The sequence below is a fragment of the Equus caballus genome, chromosome 1 (genome assembly GCF_041296265.1).
Source record: "Equus caballus isolate H_3958 breed thoroughbred chromosome 1, TB-T2T, whole genome shotgun sequence".
In the NCBI taxonomy this organism is placed as follows: Eukaryota; Metazoa; Chordata; class Mammalia; order Perissodactyla; family Equidae; genus Equus; species Equus caballus.
Genome location: NC_091684.1, coordinates 29233537 through 29248480, shown reverse-complemented (window position 1 = coordinate 29248480; position 14944 = coordinate 29233537). Strand labels below are relative to the sequence as shown.

Below are 14944 nucleotides of genomic sequence, written 5' to 3'. Positions count from 1 at the left end.
AAAACCCTGAAGAAAACACATGGGAACTAACATCGTTTGGCTATGTAATAGGAATGGCCTAGAAATGTGCAAAAGAATGCAGAGTGATGGCACGGCTAAAGGGAGTGCTCAGTCAATATCCTGTTCCATATCCTGAGCACATCAGCTGGGGAGAGAAAGGTAGATATTGTATCATTCCTAGGGAGACAGATGCTTTTAAGAGTATCACACTATGTGACAAATGCTCCATTATGGATATGAATAAAGCACTAGGGAGGCACAAAAAACAAGGCAGCAATGAGTTTTGCCAATGTGCCTGGGGGTGATAGTCTAGGAAGACTTCCCAGTGGAAGTGACATTTGAGCTGGATTTTGAAGAGTGAGGAGTTCAACAGATGGGAAGAAGTATGGAGCCTTTGCTGGTAGAGGAAACCACAAAGCAAAGACATGTTCAGAGAAAGCTTCAGAAAGGAAGTGAGTTCCAGGACACGTCTTAAAGTAATGGTAGGCGATGGTTGGCAAGGAGTTCGTGGGAGGCTCTGGGAGGGTTTCTCAGTACCACCAAGGCTGTCGGTGTTTCCCAGATAGAGCCCTTGATCTGCAAGGGGCAAAACAAGAGGAGGCTTGGGGGTAAGGCACTCTCTGCTTTGTGCGTAGGGAGAAGGAAGGTGCACTATTTGTTCCCAGATGGGAAGGAGATGGCCGAAGAATATGATGAGAAGACGAGTGAACTACTTGGTAAGTGACAGGGCCCCCAGTGGGCCCTTAGGAACACTTGGGATGACCTAAACACAGGTAAACACTCCCAGCCTGAGGCTTAAGGGAAGAGCCCAGTGCCAAATGGGGAAACTGAGGCCCCCAAGGCAAGATTGTTCCTGAGAATAATCTGAGGCGGGGCTGGGCACCAGAGATGGAGTGGCCAGTGAACCCCACACCACCTCCAGACAAGTGAGAGAGTGAGTGATTCTTGTAAGGTGGGAATGGGGATGTAGAGAAACCATTGGGAAAAAACTTTACAGAGAAGATGGAATTAGAAGTGAGGCTTGTAGGCTGAGTAGTGGTAAGGGCAGGCTTTCACTGCAATTTTTTTGCTTGTTTTTTGTTTTGTTTTCTGAAGCCACACCAGGAGCAAGCATCAGAGGCAGCAGCTTCTGACCTGTTCTCAGAGGTGGCACTATTAAATATGACCCTTATCTTGGAGAATGTCTGAATCAAAGTGGGGTAGGGGGTAGAAATGGTGATTTTGCAGCATTTATCATTTTCGTTCCTGCAGCTCTTTTCCTCTAAGAATAGGCTCATGAATAGGGGCTCCAGCTCAGATTTCTGAGAATTATTTTATTTGTCCATTCTCTGTTCCCAGGTATGCACATCAGCACTAACTGACTTCCCAGAGCTAGGTGGCTGGTTCTTTGACCCAGGGCCTGAGGCTGTCAGCAGTGGGAGTTGGTCTCTTTATTAAGTTCCACCTAAAATGCTAAGACCAATGATGGAATCATGGGCTGGGTTATTTTCTTGTCATTATTCTTGACTTTAATTTCTTCCTGGGCCTGATCGACAGGTAGTATTGGTGAGGGAATTTCTTTTTCCCTTTTTCTGACAGCTCATAAATGTCTAGAACCGACAACACAGATTACACTGGTTTGTATTCTCTTAGTCTCCAGTCTTAAAATGCATGTCCTGCGCATGTTCAGTTGCAGAGTGAAGTGTTGATCCCTCCTCATTATGAGCTGCTTGGGCTTCAGTCCCAATTGGTTTAGTCTGGTGCTATTAAAAATCTTGATGTGTTTAGCATATGACACTGATTTGGTGGAAACCAATACAGTAGTAATATCCTCACAATGCATTGTAATTTATAGCGCTCCCAGGGGATGACAGCCTTGGAATGCCTAATAGGGGCGAGCTTATGAAAGCAGAGGTCACGTGGGCTAACCACTACCATCACCAAGCCAGAGACTAGCCGCAGCTCCTCTCCCCCAGCATCACCTCTTCTCCACACAGAGCAAATAAAACAGCTATAGCTGCTGTGGCTGTAAAAACAAACAAACAAATAAAACCTGGGCCTCTTAATTGTGCTTGAACATGAAATTAAAATGAAAAATAAGGCCAGCTTCCTTCATCGGTAGCATCCCACATTAAGCTATCGCTTCTCTTGGCAGGAGGGGAATAGACAGTGGCCTTCAAATTTCTTTTTCTTTTTTTTTCTTTTTTTCTTTTTTTAAAGATTTTATTATTTTCCTTTTTCTCCCCAAAGCCCCCCGGTACATAGTTGTATATTCTTCGTTGTGTGTTCTTCTAGTTGTGGCATGTGGGACGCTGCCTCAGCATGGTCTGATGAGCAGTGCCATGTCCGCGCCCAGGATTCGAACCAACGAAACACTGGGCCGCCTGCAGCGGAGCGCGCGAACTTAACCACTCGGCCATGGGGCCAGCCCCCAAATTTCTTTTTCTTAAAAGCAGAAATGGAGGTTCATAGGAGAACATTGTTTGGCTAAAGTTTATCTAATACAAGTTGTGCATCTCTTAATGACGGAATACGTTCTGAGAAATGCATCCTTAGACGATTTCGTCGTTGTGCGAACATCATAGAGTATACTTACACAAACCTAGATGGCATAGCCTACTACACACCAAGGCTATTTGGTACTAATCTTATGGGACCACCATCGTATATGTGGTCCATCCTTGAATGGAATGTCGATATGCGGTGCACAACTGTAATGATACTAATACTGTAACTTTTATTGGGCACTATACTAAGTGCTTTATATTTATTGTCTTATTGAATCATCCTCATTACAGCCTGATGAGGCAGGTACTGTTGCCATTTTATAGTCAAAAAAAACATAAGATCCAAGAGGTTAAGCAGCTTGCTCAGAATTACACAGCTAGTTAGTTTCTGAGCTAGGATTTAAGCCTAGGTCTGTCTGATTAACAGCCCATGCTTTAGTCCACAACAGCGTACCACTGGGAGTTGAGAATATTTAATCCTGCTTTATTTTCTTCTTACTAAATTTTGCTCTCCCCAGAATGACCTGAGTAGGGGCTGGTAGGAGCAGGACAGAGATGGGCAGAGAGGAACACCCCGCTTGAACCACCGAGCCTTTTGAACAGCTGATCCTTTTCTTACCCCAACCACCCCACCCTACCCCCACCAGCTGCCCTTGCAAAATACTGTTCATTATTTTTTAAGTGTAAATAATCCCAGAGCCTGAGCTGACTTTTGCTTGTGCATTCTATGAAGTAAAATATGGACAGGGTTTTTATGGCTGTAAATAGGAATAGTTACCACTTTTCCAGCTAATTATACAAATTTGATAATTGGCCAAACTGGTTTTCTGTTAGAAAAACCGAGAAAGTAATTTATCGAGGAAGCCAATAGGGCTCCTGTCTAGGACAGAGTTCTTTCAGTCACTGTTAATAAGGATAGTAGTGTCATATATTTTTTTCACCCCTCTCAATGCTATTCATTCCCACCCCCCACAATGAATGCTGTATGTATTCATAGGGGAAAAAACTGAAGGGCCCCATAACAATGATCGGAACATCAAACCAGCCCCAGAAGAACACAGCATGTCCAGGGGGGCAGAGGCTGAAGGGCAGGCCATCCCCCAGCGATTACATTCGGATTACCGACTTAATCTGCTTTGGTATTTGACCGCCAGCCTAACCACCCCAGGCTGCATTTGGAGGATATTGAGCACTTTCATCCCCAAGCACTTCACCGGCTTTATAAATGACCCACTCAATTCCCTTCAGTCTCCTCAGGGATGGGACGTGGCAGCTGTTTAATAGCAACATAGCAATGTTGCAGTGTTTTAGGGCAGAAAAGAAGAATCCTGCATCCAGTTTAAGCAGCAGGGAGTATTTAGGAAAGGGGAATGCAATTATCCATGTTGGAAGTGGGCCAGGGCTTGGAGCTTTGGGGAAAGAGGCCTTTAGGCCCTCCACTTTCCAGCCCACCTGAAAGACGAGGCCTCCTTTCAGCAGTCTGGGACATCAGCCTGCTTCCTGCTGATTTAGGAAAAAGCCCCCAGGCACTGCCTCCTTCATATAGTCCTCATCAGACCCTTTACAGGGTCATTGAAAGTCTCCTTTCCAAGGACTGACCCTGGCTCAGCCAGGAAGATATGACAGCATCCCAGGGAGCTGCCTTGCACACACCAGTTTGGGTTTAACGTATAATCAAATCAGAGTGACAGCAGGTGGAAACAGTCTTCTGTTGCCGCAGGAGCTGTCCTTGAGTTCAGGAACAAAGACAGGACAAGAAAGATAAAACAAAGTATGTGTTTGCATGTGTGCATTCATGCCCAGGTACTTAGGAAAAATAACAAGGACGTCACCAAAATCACTGGTGGATCTTATCTCATAAGCGAAGGAGTAGGGAAACTTTCCTCTGTGTTGTAACAGAAATTTATCCCAAGGTGTTTAAAAAAAAGGAGAAAGTAAAACAGCCAAGGGTGCCAAGTTCCTGTGACCTGATTGGCTTTTAAAGTCAGCAGTAAGGAATCCAGTAGCTGACTTTCCTCCTCCTTAGGATGCTCCTTGGGAAGGTTTCTGTGCAAAACCCAACATCCCTTGGAGTAAAACAGTGGATAAAAATCTTGGATTTGGAATTGCCTCTCCTGGCCATACTAGTATTGTTCTTTAGGACATATGATTTAACAAGGCCTATGATTACAGGAGCACCTCTCTTATTCAGCCCCAGCTAGTTAGGTATTCCTCACAAATTACATTTTCAGATAATCAAAGATTTTCCTCTAAAGGCTAAAATATAAAAAAGAAATAGAGCTACTTAAAAAAAATAAAAAAGGAAAAGAAACCTTCCTGAATATCATATATGTTTATTGAACATTTATGGAATACAATTTAGCCTTTTATTAATGATTCACATTCTGATCTTGAAATTAGGAGACCTGAATTTTAGTTGTGGTTTTTGCAAGTTAATCTCTCTGAGCCTTGGTAATTCTTCATACTCTATCCCCTGGACAGTAGTGGCAAAGGTTGAAAGAGAGGAGGCAGGGAAGAAATTCTCTTTCTCATTTAAAAAATACAGGCACTGGTGAGACTGGCCCAGTGGTATAGTGGTTAAGTTCATGCTCCATTTCTGTGGCACAGGGTTCACAGGTTCGGATCCCGGGTGCAGACCTAGCACCACTCGTCAAGCCATGCTGTGGCAGCATCCCACATAAAATAGAGGAAGATTGCCACTGATGTTAGCTCAGCAACAATCTTCCTCCAGCAAAAAGAGGAAGATTGGCAACAGATGTTAGCTCAGGGCCACTCTTCCTCACGCCTACACAAAAAATACAGGCATTGAACCAAACGCTTTCTAAAGAAACCTCCATCTTTAAAATCTGTGATGACTGTGTTCTATTCTGTAGTGATCCTGGCAGGTTCCAAGGGGACTTGTTTGCCCTTACACTCAGTGATCCCACGTGCTTTGCAGTTCTGATGCTGCCCTCTGATGTAAGCTGTTGTCAATATGCCTATTTCCTGCCTTATTCCACACATAGTGTTTTATATATAGTCTGAGTGAGAATCTGGGAGTGATCTTTCATATGGTATAGAGCCAGCTACATGGGTCTTGTCACAATAAGCCACTGCTTGGAGGCCTTTGTCACTTCCGAGTTTTTGACCATGACAGAGGCCCCCAGAAGGCTGGCTTCCAGTTAAGTGACGTATTACGTGAATAGATTTGGATCTGCTCCCAGTCACAGTCCATTCACCTAAGAGAGTAGAAGTATTTGTGGGAAAAAAAAGTTGCCTGTGAAGCATATTTCGAAGTTTTACTCTTCCTTATTAATTTTCATTATAAACTTGGAAATGTGTTTCTAGGGAGAATTTTTGGCCCTAAGTTGTAATAAAATCACACTGCAGAATGCAGCAGACCTTATAAAAGCACATATTCAAGGGAAAATTCTAATTTTACAGCACACTTCTGTGTTCAGCTTGCGTGCCTTACTTAGAGCAGTGAGGGTGTTTGGGTTTGGCACAACTGCTCAAAAAGTCTCAAAGAAACCCATCCTGAAAATCAAGCTGCAGCTCTTGTCCCCCAGCCCAGAAAATGGAGCACACGGGAACAACCACGGCCGAATACCAGGCACTGTTTGAGTTGTCTAGCTCTTTACACCAGCTTCAGGAAGGCTGCTGGCCCCTAGCAGCACCTGGCTGCCCAGGCTGGAGGACACCCGGTGCAGCAGGAAGGGAATGGAACAGAGGTTAGGCCTTTGCTCAGGAAGGCCCCCCTACAGTGACGGGCTGCCATTCTGACAATAGCAGTCACTGTGACGTGGCTGAATGGGCTTCCTCAAAATCCCAGCCAGGGGCTTCCAGGTAATGTCCATTGAACTAGTTTTTTCGCTTATAATTTCCATAATGTATGTGCCTTATTTGAAAAAAACAGTCTTATGCAGACATCTGGGTTGTAAAATAAGGTAAAATAGAGATGATTATTTGCATTATAAAAGAACGGTTCCACTCTACAAAAAGTTCACATTAAATTGTCTGTAAGCAATGCATTTAAAATGATGTGTGCCTAAAATTTTGTTTAAATACAACTCATGCTGTTGTTTTAAGCCAGGTAAACCTGAAATGAGTGAATTTTTATATTTGGACTTTCTGAATCTTGAGACAAATATGCCTCTCAATGCTTTCTCCCTCTTAACGCATTTTTCCTTTGCACATTTTCAGAGGGAAAAAATGCACATCAGCTCACACTTTTCGGGGTCCAAATTTTCTCCGTTACCAGTAACTACCCAGTTCCTAACCCCTGCATCTTCTCCTTGCTTGAAGTCACACCTAGGGATTTCTTAATTCTGCTTGGCTCCTTGCAGAGTTTTGTTCAGTTCTCTTTGTCTGGGCACCCATGAGATGAGCTTTACAAGTTGTCTGATACTGAAATGCTCTGCTGAGATTTCAGAGGCTGTGAGGACCCTGCTCAGATGCACAAAGCCAGTGCGAAGGCCTGTAGCTCCCACTCTTAATCCTGTTCCACTTACCAAATGTGATGTCAATGATTCGGCAGAAAAGAGCAGAGCCTCTTTCTTCCTCATAATCCCATTGCTTCCTTCTCTCCCCAGTGAGAAAGTGGCGTGTGAAAAGTGCCCTGGGAGCCTTGGGCCAGTGGCAGATTGAGGTGGGAGAGCCAGCACTCCCAGGAGCAGGGAGCCTGGGGCCTGAACTCATCAAGGAAAGCAATGTCAATGTATGTCTATCTGTCAGGTGTCTTGGGGAGGCTGGGGTGGGATTGGCCTGCTGGCCCCTGAGGGCAGGCACCATATCTTGTTCATCTCCTCATCTCTCATGTGCCCACCTGGACACAGTGCTCTAGAAATGTTTGCTTGAATGACTACCCAAAGGGTTTTGACTTGGCCATCCCAGAGCGAAGTCTCCAGGCCTGGAATGTCACAGCAATAGCAGCATCAGAGGGGAGCTTTGGAGAAGAGCTGAGAGTCTCCAATTGTGCCCTCTGGTAGAGCATTGCAGAGGGGGAAGCCATCCCTTCCTGCCCTTCTCCAAGAACAGTCCTTGAGTTGGATTTACTTTCTGCAGCCCATCTTCATGCGCAAAGATACCAAGATGAGTTTCCAGTGGCGGATTCGAAATCTCCCCTACCCTAAGGATGTCTATAGTGTCTGTGTGGACCAGAAGGAACGCTGCATTATTGTCAGAACAACCAACAAAAAGTAAGTAGTGTGATGGGCACCTTCCTGCCTGTGAATGAGCAGGGTCAGGGGTGTGGTTTGACCTGGGGATCAAACCAGCTTGAATAATGTAATCTGCTCCATCAGGCAGGGAAATTGGAACAATGAGTGTCTGGTGCAGTACCTGGTACATACTGGGGCTCAATATATATTTGTTGAATGAGTGAGGGGATGAGGGAATCACCTGGCCATTAACATTTACAGGAGTTTAAATTACTGGTCTGGGAGCAGTAAATGAGATTCCTCCCTGGACTGAGGGGCAGTTTGCTTTGGCCCCTTGGAAGTCTTTTGCATTATGTTCCAAAAGGAGTACTCAACTTCCCTTTGCTCTTCTCCTTGTGGTTGGCTAAGGGGGAGGCAAAATGTGGGGTAGTGGGGACAGAAGTTGGCCAGGGTAGAGATTTGATCCTGGCAGGGCTGCTTCTGGGCTGTCTTGGAAATGCATTGGTCCCATTTGGGTTTCCAGAGCTCTGATCACAGGAGAAGAGAAGAGCACTGTCATGAATTGGTCTTGATCTGGGCCAGAGGGATTGCAGTATAGGACCAACTCCCTTCAAATAATTTTAGGGCATTGAGCTGGAGGTTTTATGAGTTACTGGTCCACAAACTGTGAAGCCACCCAACATGCCTCATGGGGTACTAAGCTTAGGCCAGACGTGCCCCCACCCATCCACTGGTTTACATGCAGTAAGGGGGACCCAGCTCTTTGTCCATCTTCTCAGATGGTGTGGTGTCAGACTCCCCTCCCATCTCCCTCAGGTTCATGAGGCCCGCAGGGAAGCAGCGTGGCTCCCAGGCTCCTCCAATGCAGCCCTGGCTTCTGCCCCACTCTTATGACCCCCGCATCCTGTCACTTTGGCAGGGTTAAGGGGGTGGGGAAGGGGTGGAGATGAATGAATTAATTTTGAGATTATTGCTGTACATGCAGCCAGCAGCCCCTGCAGTGGGCCTTGTCTATAAATATAAAGTCATAATAATAAGGGTTTGCGTTTATAAAGCACTTTGAAGCCCTCAGATAAAAGGCAGTTTATTCCCGTTATTGTTCTCATCATTAACAAGAGTCAGTGCCTAAAGTGGAATTTAGCAATTTCAGACAACGGAGAAATTGCCTTTAGGAAAGCAAACTCCATGCTTCAGCAAGCATTCCCTGGCGCAAGAGGCCCTGGGTCCAAACTGGGAACAAAAGTGCTTCTGATAGCACTTGAATCTGCAGCCCAGCAGTTTGTGGAGCTGGCTGCTGCCTCCCTTTTGTCCCCCAGAGGTCACTGTCGAATACAGATATCAGGCAGAAATGTGATTACCAGGGATTAAGAGAGGCTAGCTAGCTAGCTCACCAAAATCATCTGCAGGCGGATCCCCTGGGTCCCATCTCCTGCACTTATCCAGCCATAGGTGGCGCTGTTGGCCAGGAGCTCCATGGCTAGAGGCCCACTCCAGAGCCAAAGGCAAGGGGGAGATATTTTGGAGCTGATGGGTGAGGGCCAGGTGGGACGGGAGTAGTGCCCCAGGATGGGGCAGAGCTGGGGGTTAGATTCCCACAGAGGGGAGAGGAGTATGTGTGTGCCCACTTTGAAACCCACACTGAGCCTCTTGTCGAGGCCCAGCTAGGCTCAACCCAGCATTCCTTAGGTCCCTCTGCTGGGAGGTAGGTGAGAGAGGCCACTAAACCCTTAACTGGCTCTTTCCTGAGCCTAGTGGCCTTTTCATCTTCTATCTGGAGTAGTGGTATATCTTATACATTTACTACCACTAATTAAACAGAACTCAATGGCTATTCCTTTGAGCAGTGTTTAACTTTTTCAGGATACTTTAAAAATCTGTTTTTTGATCTTCACACCATCCAGTGGTGGGCAGGGTACCTATTTTTATTCTTGTGTTATATATTAAGGATTATGTAAGTGTATCTGTAAAGTCAGCATGATGAACTGACTTGACGAAGGGAAAGTTAGTGATGGTCTCAACACCTAGGCATCTGCAATTTCCACCACACCATGGCATTTCTCTCTGCTTTGACTTCTTCCTTTACCTGGAGGTTCTATGCTTGACCTGGTTCTAATATTCTGGAATGTGGTTACTAATAAAAGTCACAGATCTTTTGTCCATACCTGCCTTGTCCCTGAAGAACTGGCTTGCCACATTTCTTGAAGTGATTCCAGTGTATCATGTCCGTGGCTTCAGGTATTAGTGAGGGATGAACAGGGAAGGAAGAAAGTGCTTTTCCAGGATCCCAGTGTGGCACCATCTGTTCCTGATAAGAGTGTTTGTGCAGAAAGAAGGTTCTTAGCCTTAGCCTGGAAGCTGGCAGCTATAAGTGGAATGAGCCAGGGTGCTGGATTGGGAAGACATCGGCTTAAATCTGGCCTCTGCCACATATTAACTAGTATTTTGCTCAAGGTTTCCTCATCTATCACAGGAGAAAAGTCATACCTATCTCATAGATTGTTTGGGGAATTTGATGAAATTGTATGTGTACAACACCCAGCACACTGGCCAGCCTGAAGCAGGTCCTCAACAATTCTTTGGTAATTGGAACCCGAGAGATCTTGGCTGATTTGACATCGATGATATTAACACTGTGGGAGGTGTTAATAGGCATCACTAGAAAAAAGGATTCTGTAGTCAAATAAGTTTACGAAACTCTGGACTAAACAAGTTTCTCTTTGATAGGGCTTCTGAGAGCTTTTAGTATGTGAGTGTGCAGTGTAACTCTCTAGGAGGGGACTCCTGTAGGCAGGGAGGCTTGATGCCTGGATCCTTGATGTTTAAGAAAGAAGGAAGATTTGCCTGCTGATTTTCTAAGGGCCGGGCTGGCTGGAGGCTTCTCTGGACCACTCTAGCTGAGCCTGTGTGCAGGTATGCAGGGCGCCCTCTGGAGGTGTGTGGGGCATGGCCCATGTGACTGTCCACAGTGGCCCTGTTGCTACTTTCAGCCTCTCCTCCAGTCTCTCTCTCTGAAGGCCGGGCCTCTTGTGCCATTTCTCAGTTCACTGCAAGGAAGAATAGGTTGGGGAAGGACTGGGAATTGGGAAGGAGATATGGGCGTGTGTCATTTCTGAAATAGCCAAAATGTAGGAGCTGTCCTTTTGGCCCAGGTTGGAGAGAGGTAACAGAGTTGGCCTGTTCCCGTTCCTTTGACAGTGACTTAAAGTTTCTCTAGGGCAGCTCCTTTATTTGAGGAAGGAATTTGGAGGAAGAAACTGAGGCCCAGAAGTTCAGTGGCCAGCGCAGGGTCCCAAGGCAGGTGCAAGAGTCGTCCTGAGAGCCTTTGCTTCTACATACGTCTTTGAACACTTCTGACATTCAGAAAGGCGGAGCACTATGTGTCAGAGAGAGTGCCCAGGGGAGGGGCCTGCAGGGTGACTGGATCCCGGAGGAGACCACTCTTCATATCCACCCCGTCTTTGGACAAATGCAGGGAACCTAGATCAGGTAGTCTCTGACTTTGAGGTGAGAATGTGGAGAGATGGAAGGGTCAGGAGATTTGGGGACTTATCACTTGTAATAACGGCATCTCCATTTACCAGTTTTGTGCCTTAGGCAAGATACCTAACTTTGCTGTGCCTCGGTTTCCTCTTCTGTAAAAGAGGATAATAGAAGTAACCAACTTGAGAGGGTTGTTTTGAGGATTCAATATGTATAGAATAGAGCCTGGCACAGAATGAGCATTAATAAGTGTCACCTTTCATTGTATGGCTGAAAGTGAGAACTGTGAAGGGGATGAGAATGGGGGAGTGTTGCACATCTGCAAACAGCCTGGGAACCACCTGCTGTAAGGGTGTCGCTTTTTGGGTTTTTTTTTGAGGAAGATTAGCCCTAAGCTAACTGCTGTCAATCCTCCTCTTTTCGCTGAGGAAGACTGGCCCTGAGCTAACATCTTCCTCTATTTTATATGTGGGACGCCTACAACAGCATGGCTTGCCAAGTGGTGCCATGTCCGCACCGGGATCCGAACCGGCGTACCCCAGGCCACCGAAGCAAACATGCACACTTAACCGCTGCGCCAGCAGGCTGGCCCCAGGGTGTTGCTTTTAACAGAAACACAACAAGGTCTCCTCAGGCAGGGATGTGGCCTTGTTTCTTCTTCATCCTTAAATTCCCAGCTCACAGCTCAAGGCCTGGGATACAGATGATGCCTAAGAAGTGTTTCCTGCCTACCTAGGGCTGCCTGAGGCTGAGCATTCTGACTTTTCCAGAAGGACAGTGGGTCCCTCTCTAGTCCGGGTGCTGGTAAGAAAGTCAAGTGTGGTTCCTGTCAGGGAAAACCCAAGGCCAGGGAATGGAGGTGAGAAGGGGGCGGACTGCTATCTGAGGAAAGAAAGCAGATGCCCCATACTCCCTTGAACAGTGCCTGTAGGAGCCTCTGAGGAAAATTGTTTAACCTCAACAAATAAACTAAATCCATTAGAATAGACTCAAAACAAATCCAAGCCTCCAGACCCACTCTGCCTCCACATCCCTAGCCTTGTGAAAGGTGGTGGGAGTAGGACAGGGGAGGGGGCAAGCCATGCACCTCAAGTTCCCTTTGATCTTGTTGTTGCCATTGAGGGCAAGCTCTAGGATTCTTTTTCCAGTCACCCTGCCCCAGCCTGGGGAATGTAGCTTGACCGTGCCCCTCTAAGGGGGCACAGGTGTGTTGCTATACACCCCTGGCACACAAGCCAGGTAGGCAGAAAGGATGTCCCCATGCTCTGCATGGCAAGGCCTTACACAGGCCCCATCAGTTCGGCTGGGCTGCGTGTGCCTGAGCTGCTGCTCTCCCGGTTCTGCCGCTTGTGTATATTTGCAGGGAAGATGTTAACACTTCCTAACAAGCCTTTGTGTTCATCTAATCTCTGCTGTTTAACCTTTGACTCCCCCCTATTATCAGTGTCTGCCACCTTTGCTGGCCAGACCAAGGGCCCCAGGAAGAGCCCTCAGCCTGGGCTGGCTAGGAAGAGGATGAGGCCAGCATTCCACCCCAGTTTGCAGGCAGATGGATCGCCTTTCCCTGGGGCAGAGCTTTGGAAAATAAAGCAAACTTGTGGTGCCATTAGGATCCCCCAGCCCCCACTCCTTTTGAACTGTCAGCCTTTAAGTAAACATTCTTTTCCTGCCGTGGGTCCCAGCACCTTGGCGGGGAGTGAGGAACCTGGGAGGAGAGGGGCCCTGAGAGCCTCCACTAAACTGAGGGATTTCGGCAGGGAGAGCGGGAAGAAGTGCTGCATTGATGTCAACTCCGAGTCCCCAGGGCATCGGAGCTTTTGAAGTGGACTCAGGGTAGCTGTCACCACAAGGACCAGGCCCCTCTGAAGTATTAAAAGCCCCGTCCTCTTCAGGCCCCTCACTTGAGTTTGTTTGTGCCTGCCTGCAGCGTTTCCCTCCCCAGCCCACACAAACTCTGTAGCAGCAGGGACGCCACACCTGGGTGACAGGTCTGGCAGCCACTGGCCAGAGCTGAGGCTACACTTCCACCAAGGACAATGCCACACGGGCCTATTGCTGGAGATGAGAAGGCCATTCTTTGTGCTCTGGTGTAACAAGCAGCAGACCAGGGGCAAGGAGCTTTAATCCTGATGCCACTGACAACTGACTGTGAAACCAGGCAAGACATTTCACCTCGCTGAGCCTGAGTTTCCTCTTCAGTAAAGGAGGTCAAATTTCCTGCAAAACAAAATCCAGTTACACACCTTATGGGCTGGGTATTGCTATCTGGTTTGTTTTGTTTTGTTTTGTTTTGTACTAAAAGGGATCATTAATCTCTGAACTGGCACCTGCAGATGATAGGGACCTTGTGTGGTGTGTGAAAATGGAAGAGTGGGGCCAGCAAAGGAGTCCAGAGCCCCAGAGATCCGGCTTCCACGATGAATCACATGGTTTGTCCGTCCTCTTAGGGAGATTTCTCCTTGCAGATGTACTTCGCTCTCTGGCCTACAGGTAGCGTCAGGCTAATAAGGCTTTGATAGATCTCAAAAGAGGAAAACATATGTGATGGAGGCCTTCAGTGGAAGTCCCATGTAAATGGCAACTGTCACTCCCCAGCCTTGGGGGACAGCCCTACATGTCCTTATTCTGTCCCTTGGTAGCACACATGTCCCATTTTCTTAGCTTGCCTGAGCTCTCTGTATTCCGTGAGGCTTCTTCTCCATGTCTGGGAGTCCCAAAACTGAAGTGTGAGTCACTCTAATCCTCGTCTAATCAAGGAATCACAGTTAGTCCCGCTCTTTTGCTGCTGATTTGGTCATAAGGCCTTTCATCCTTTTCTTCCCAGGGCCACTAAGCTCTAAAATACTAGTGTTCCCACTGGCTTCCCTTCTTCCTCTTTGGCTGTTTGGAAGGTGTTGGAGAACTGTGTAGAAGGTTGGCAGCAGAGGGCCTAATGCCCAACTGTTGGGGTCACCTTGCTGGGTATCCCCAATGCCTCTTGGTGTCCCCACAGGTACTACAAGAAGTTCTCCATTCCTGACCTAGACAGATACCAGCTACCTCTGGATGATTCCTCGCTGAGCTTTGCTTATGCCAACTGCACTCTGATCATCTCCGTAAGATTCACCCAGACTTCTTGGCCACTGCATCAGGGAGAGGCTCCCTCTTTTCCTGCCCACCTCCCATCCCATAGGAGTCCCCAGTTCTAGCCCCTACCCTGGGCTGTGCTTGCTAGAGAACAGGCATCTCTACTTGAGCATGAGGAGAGCAGAGTAGGGGCTCAGGGAGGAGCCTGATCTTATAAATCACACCTGGAATAGGATAGAGGGTGATGGGGAGGGGCGGAAATCACAGGCCTGGGGTTCTGGTCCAGTGCCTGCTCCTTCCCAGCCATGTGACCTTGAGCAAATCATTCAGTAGGCCTCAATTTCTTCATCTTTGAATAAAGGGATCAGAAGGGGTCCTGTCTGTGTGTGTGTGCACATGCACATGTGTGTATACATGTAGGGAGGGGGGATGTAACTGAATTATGTTCTATTCCTGGCTCCATCCACAGTACCAGAAACCAAAGGAGGTCCTGGTGGCTGAGTCAGAACTGCAGAAGGAGCTGAAGAAGGTAAAGACGGCCCACAGCAGTGATGGGGACTGCAAGACCCAGTAGTAGACTGCTGAGCCTGCACCTCTGGTGTGGAGGGTGGGTGAGGCTCTTCCTGTCAGCCTGTGAGACTTCGAGGCTTGGGCTTTTCCGGTGCAGGGGCAGCCTCTTCTCTTCCAGGAGCTATCTGGGCTGGGCCTCAGGGCACCTTTAGCCCCTGCATCATAGTCTTGTCTCCTAAGTAAAGTCATTCTGAGTCACTGTCA

The 14944-nt window shown here is 47.4% G+C and overlaps 2 protein-coding genes across 4 annotated transcripts in view; one reads left to right on the top strand and one right to left on the bottom strand.

Moving 5' to 3' along the window:
- Nucleotides 1-14944, top strand: part of DPCD (deleted in primary ciliary dyskinesia homolog (mouse)) — a 19123-nt gene extending 4179 nt beyond the window's left edge. Inside the window, exons 2-6 of one of the 2 annotated variants that reach the window (XM_001499801.6) lie at nucleotides 636-716; nucleotides 7058-7182; nucleotides 7530-7663; nucleotides 14097-14199; nucleotides 14640-14944. In XM_001499801.6, the coding sequence (XP_001499851.1) occupies nucleotides 636-716; nucleotides 7058-7182; nucleotides 7530-7663; nucleotides 14097-14199; nucleotides 14640-14744 (548 nt within the window). In that variant the 3' untranslated portion in view covers nucleotides 14745-14944. The remainder of the gene's footprint in view (nucleotides 1-635; nucleotides 717-7057; nucleotides 7183-7529; nucleotides 7664-14096; nucleotides 14200-14639) is intronic. The other variant, XM_014733061.3, reaches the window with a different exon arrangement.
- FBXW4 (F-box and WD repeat domain containing 4) overlaps nucleotides 9544-14944 on the bottom strand; it is an 84552-nt gene continuing 79151 nt past the window's right edge. For both annotated transcript variants that reach the window (XR_011421677.1, XR_002807884.2), the window contains exon 10: nucleotides 9544-13321. The gene's annotated coding sequence lies outside the window, so the exon portion shown is untranslated. The remainder of the gene's footprint in view (nucleotides 13322-14944) is intronic.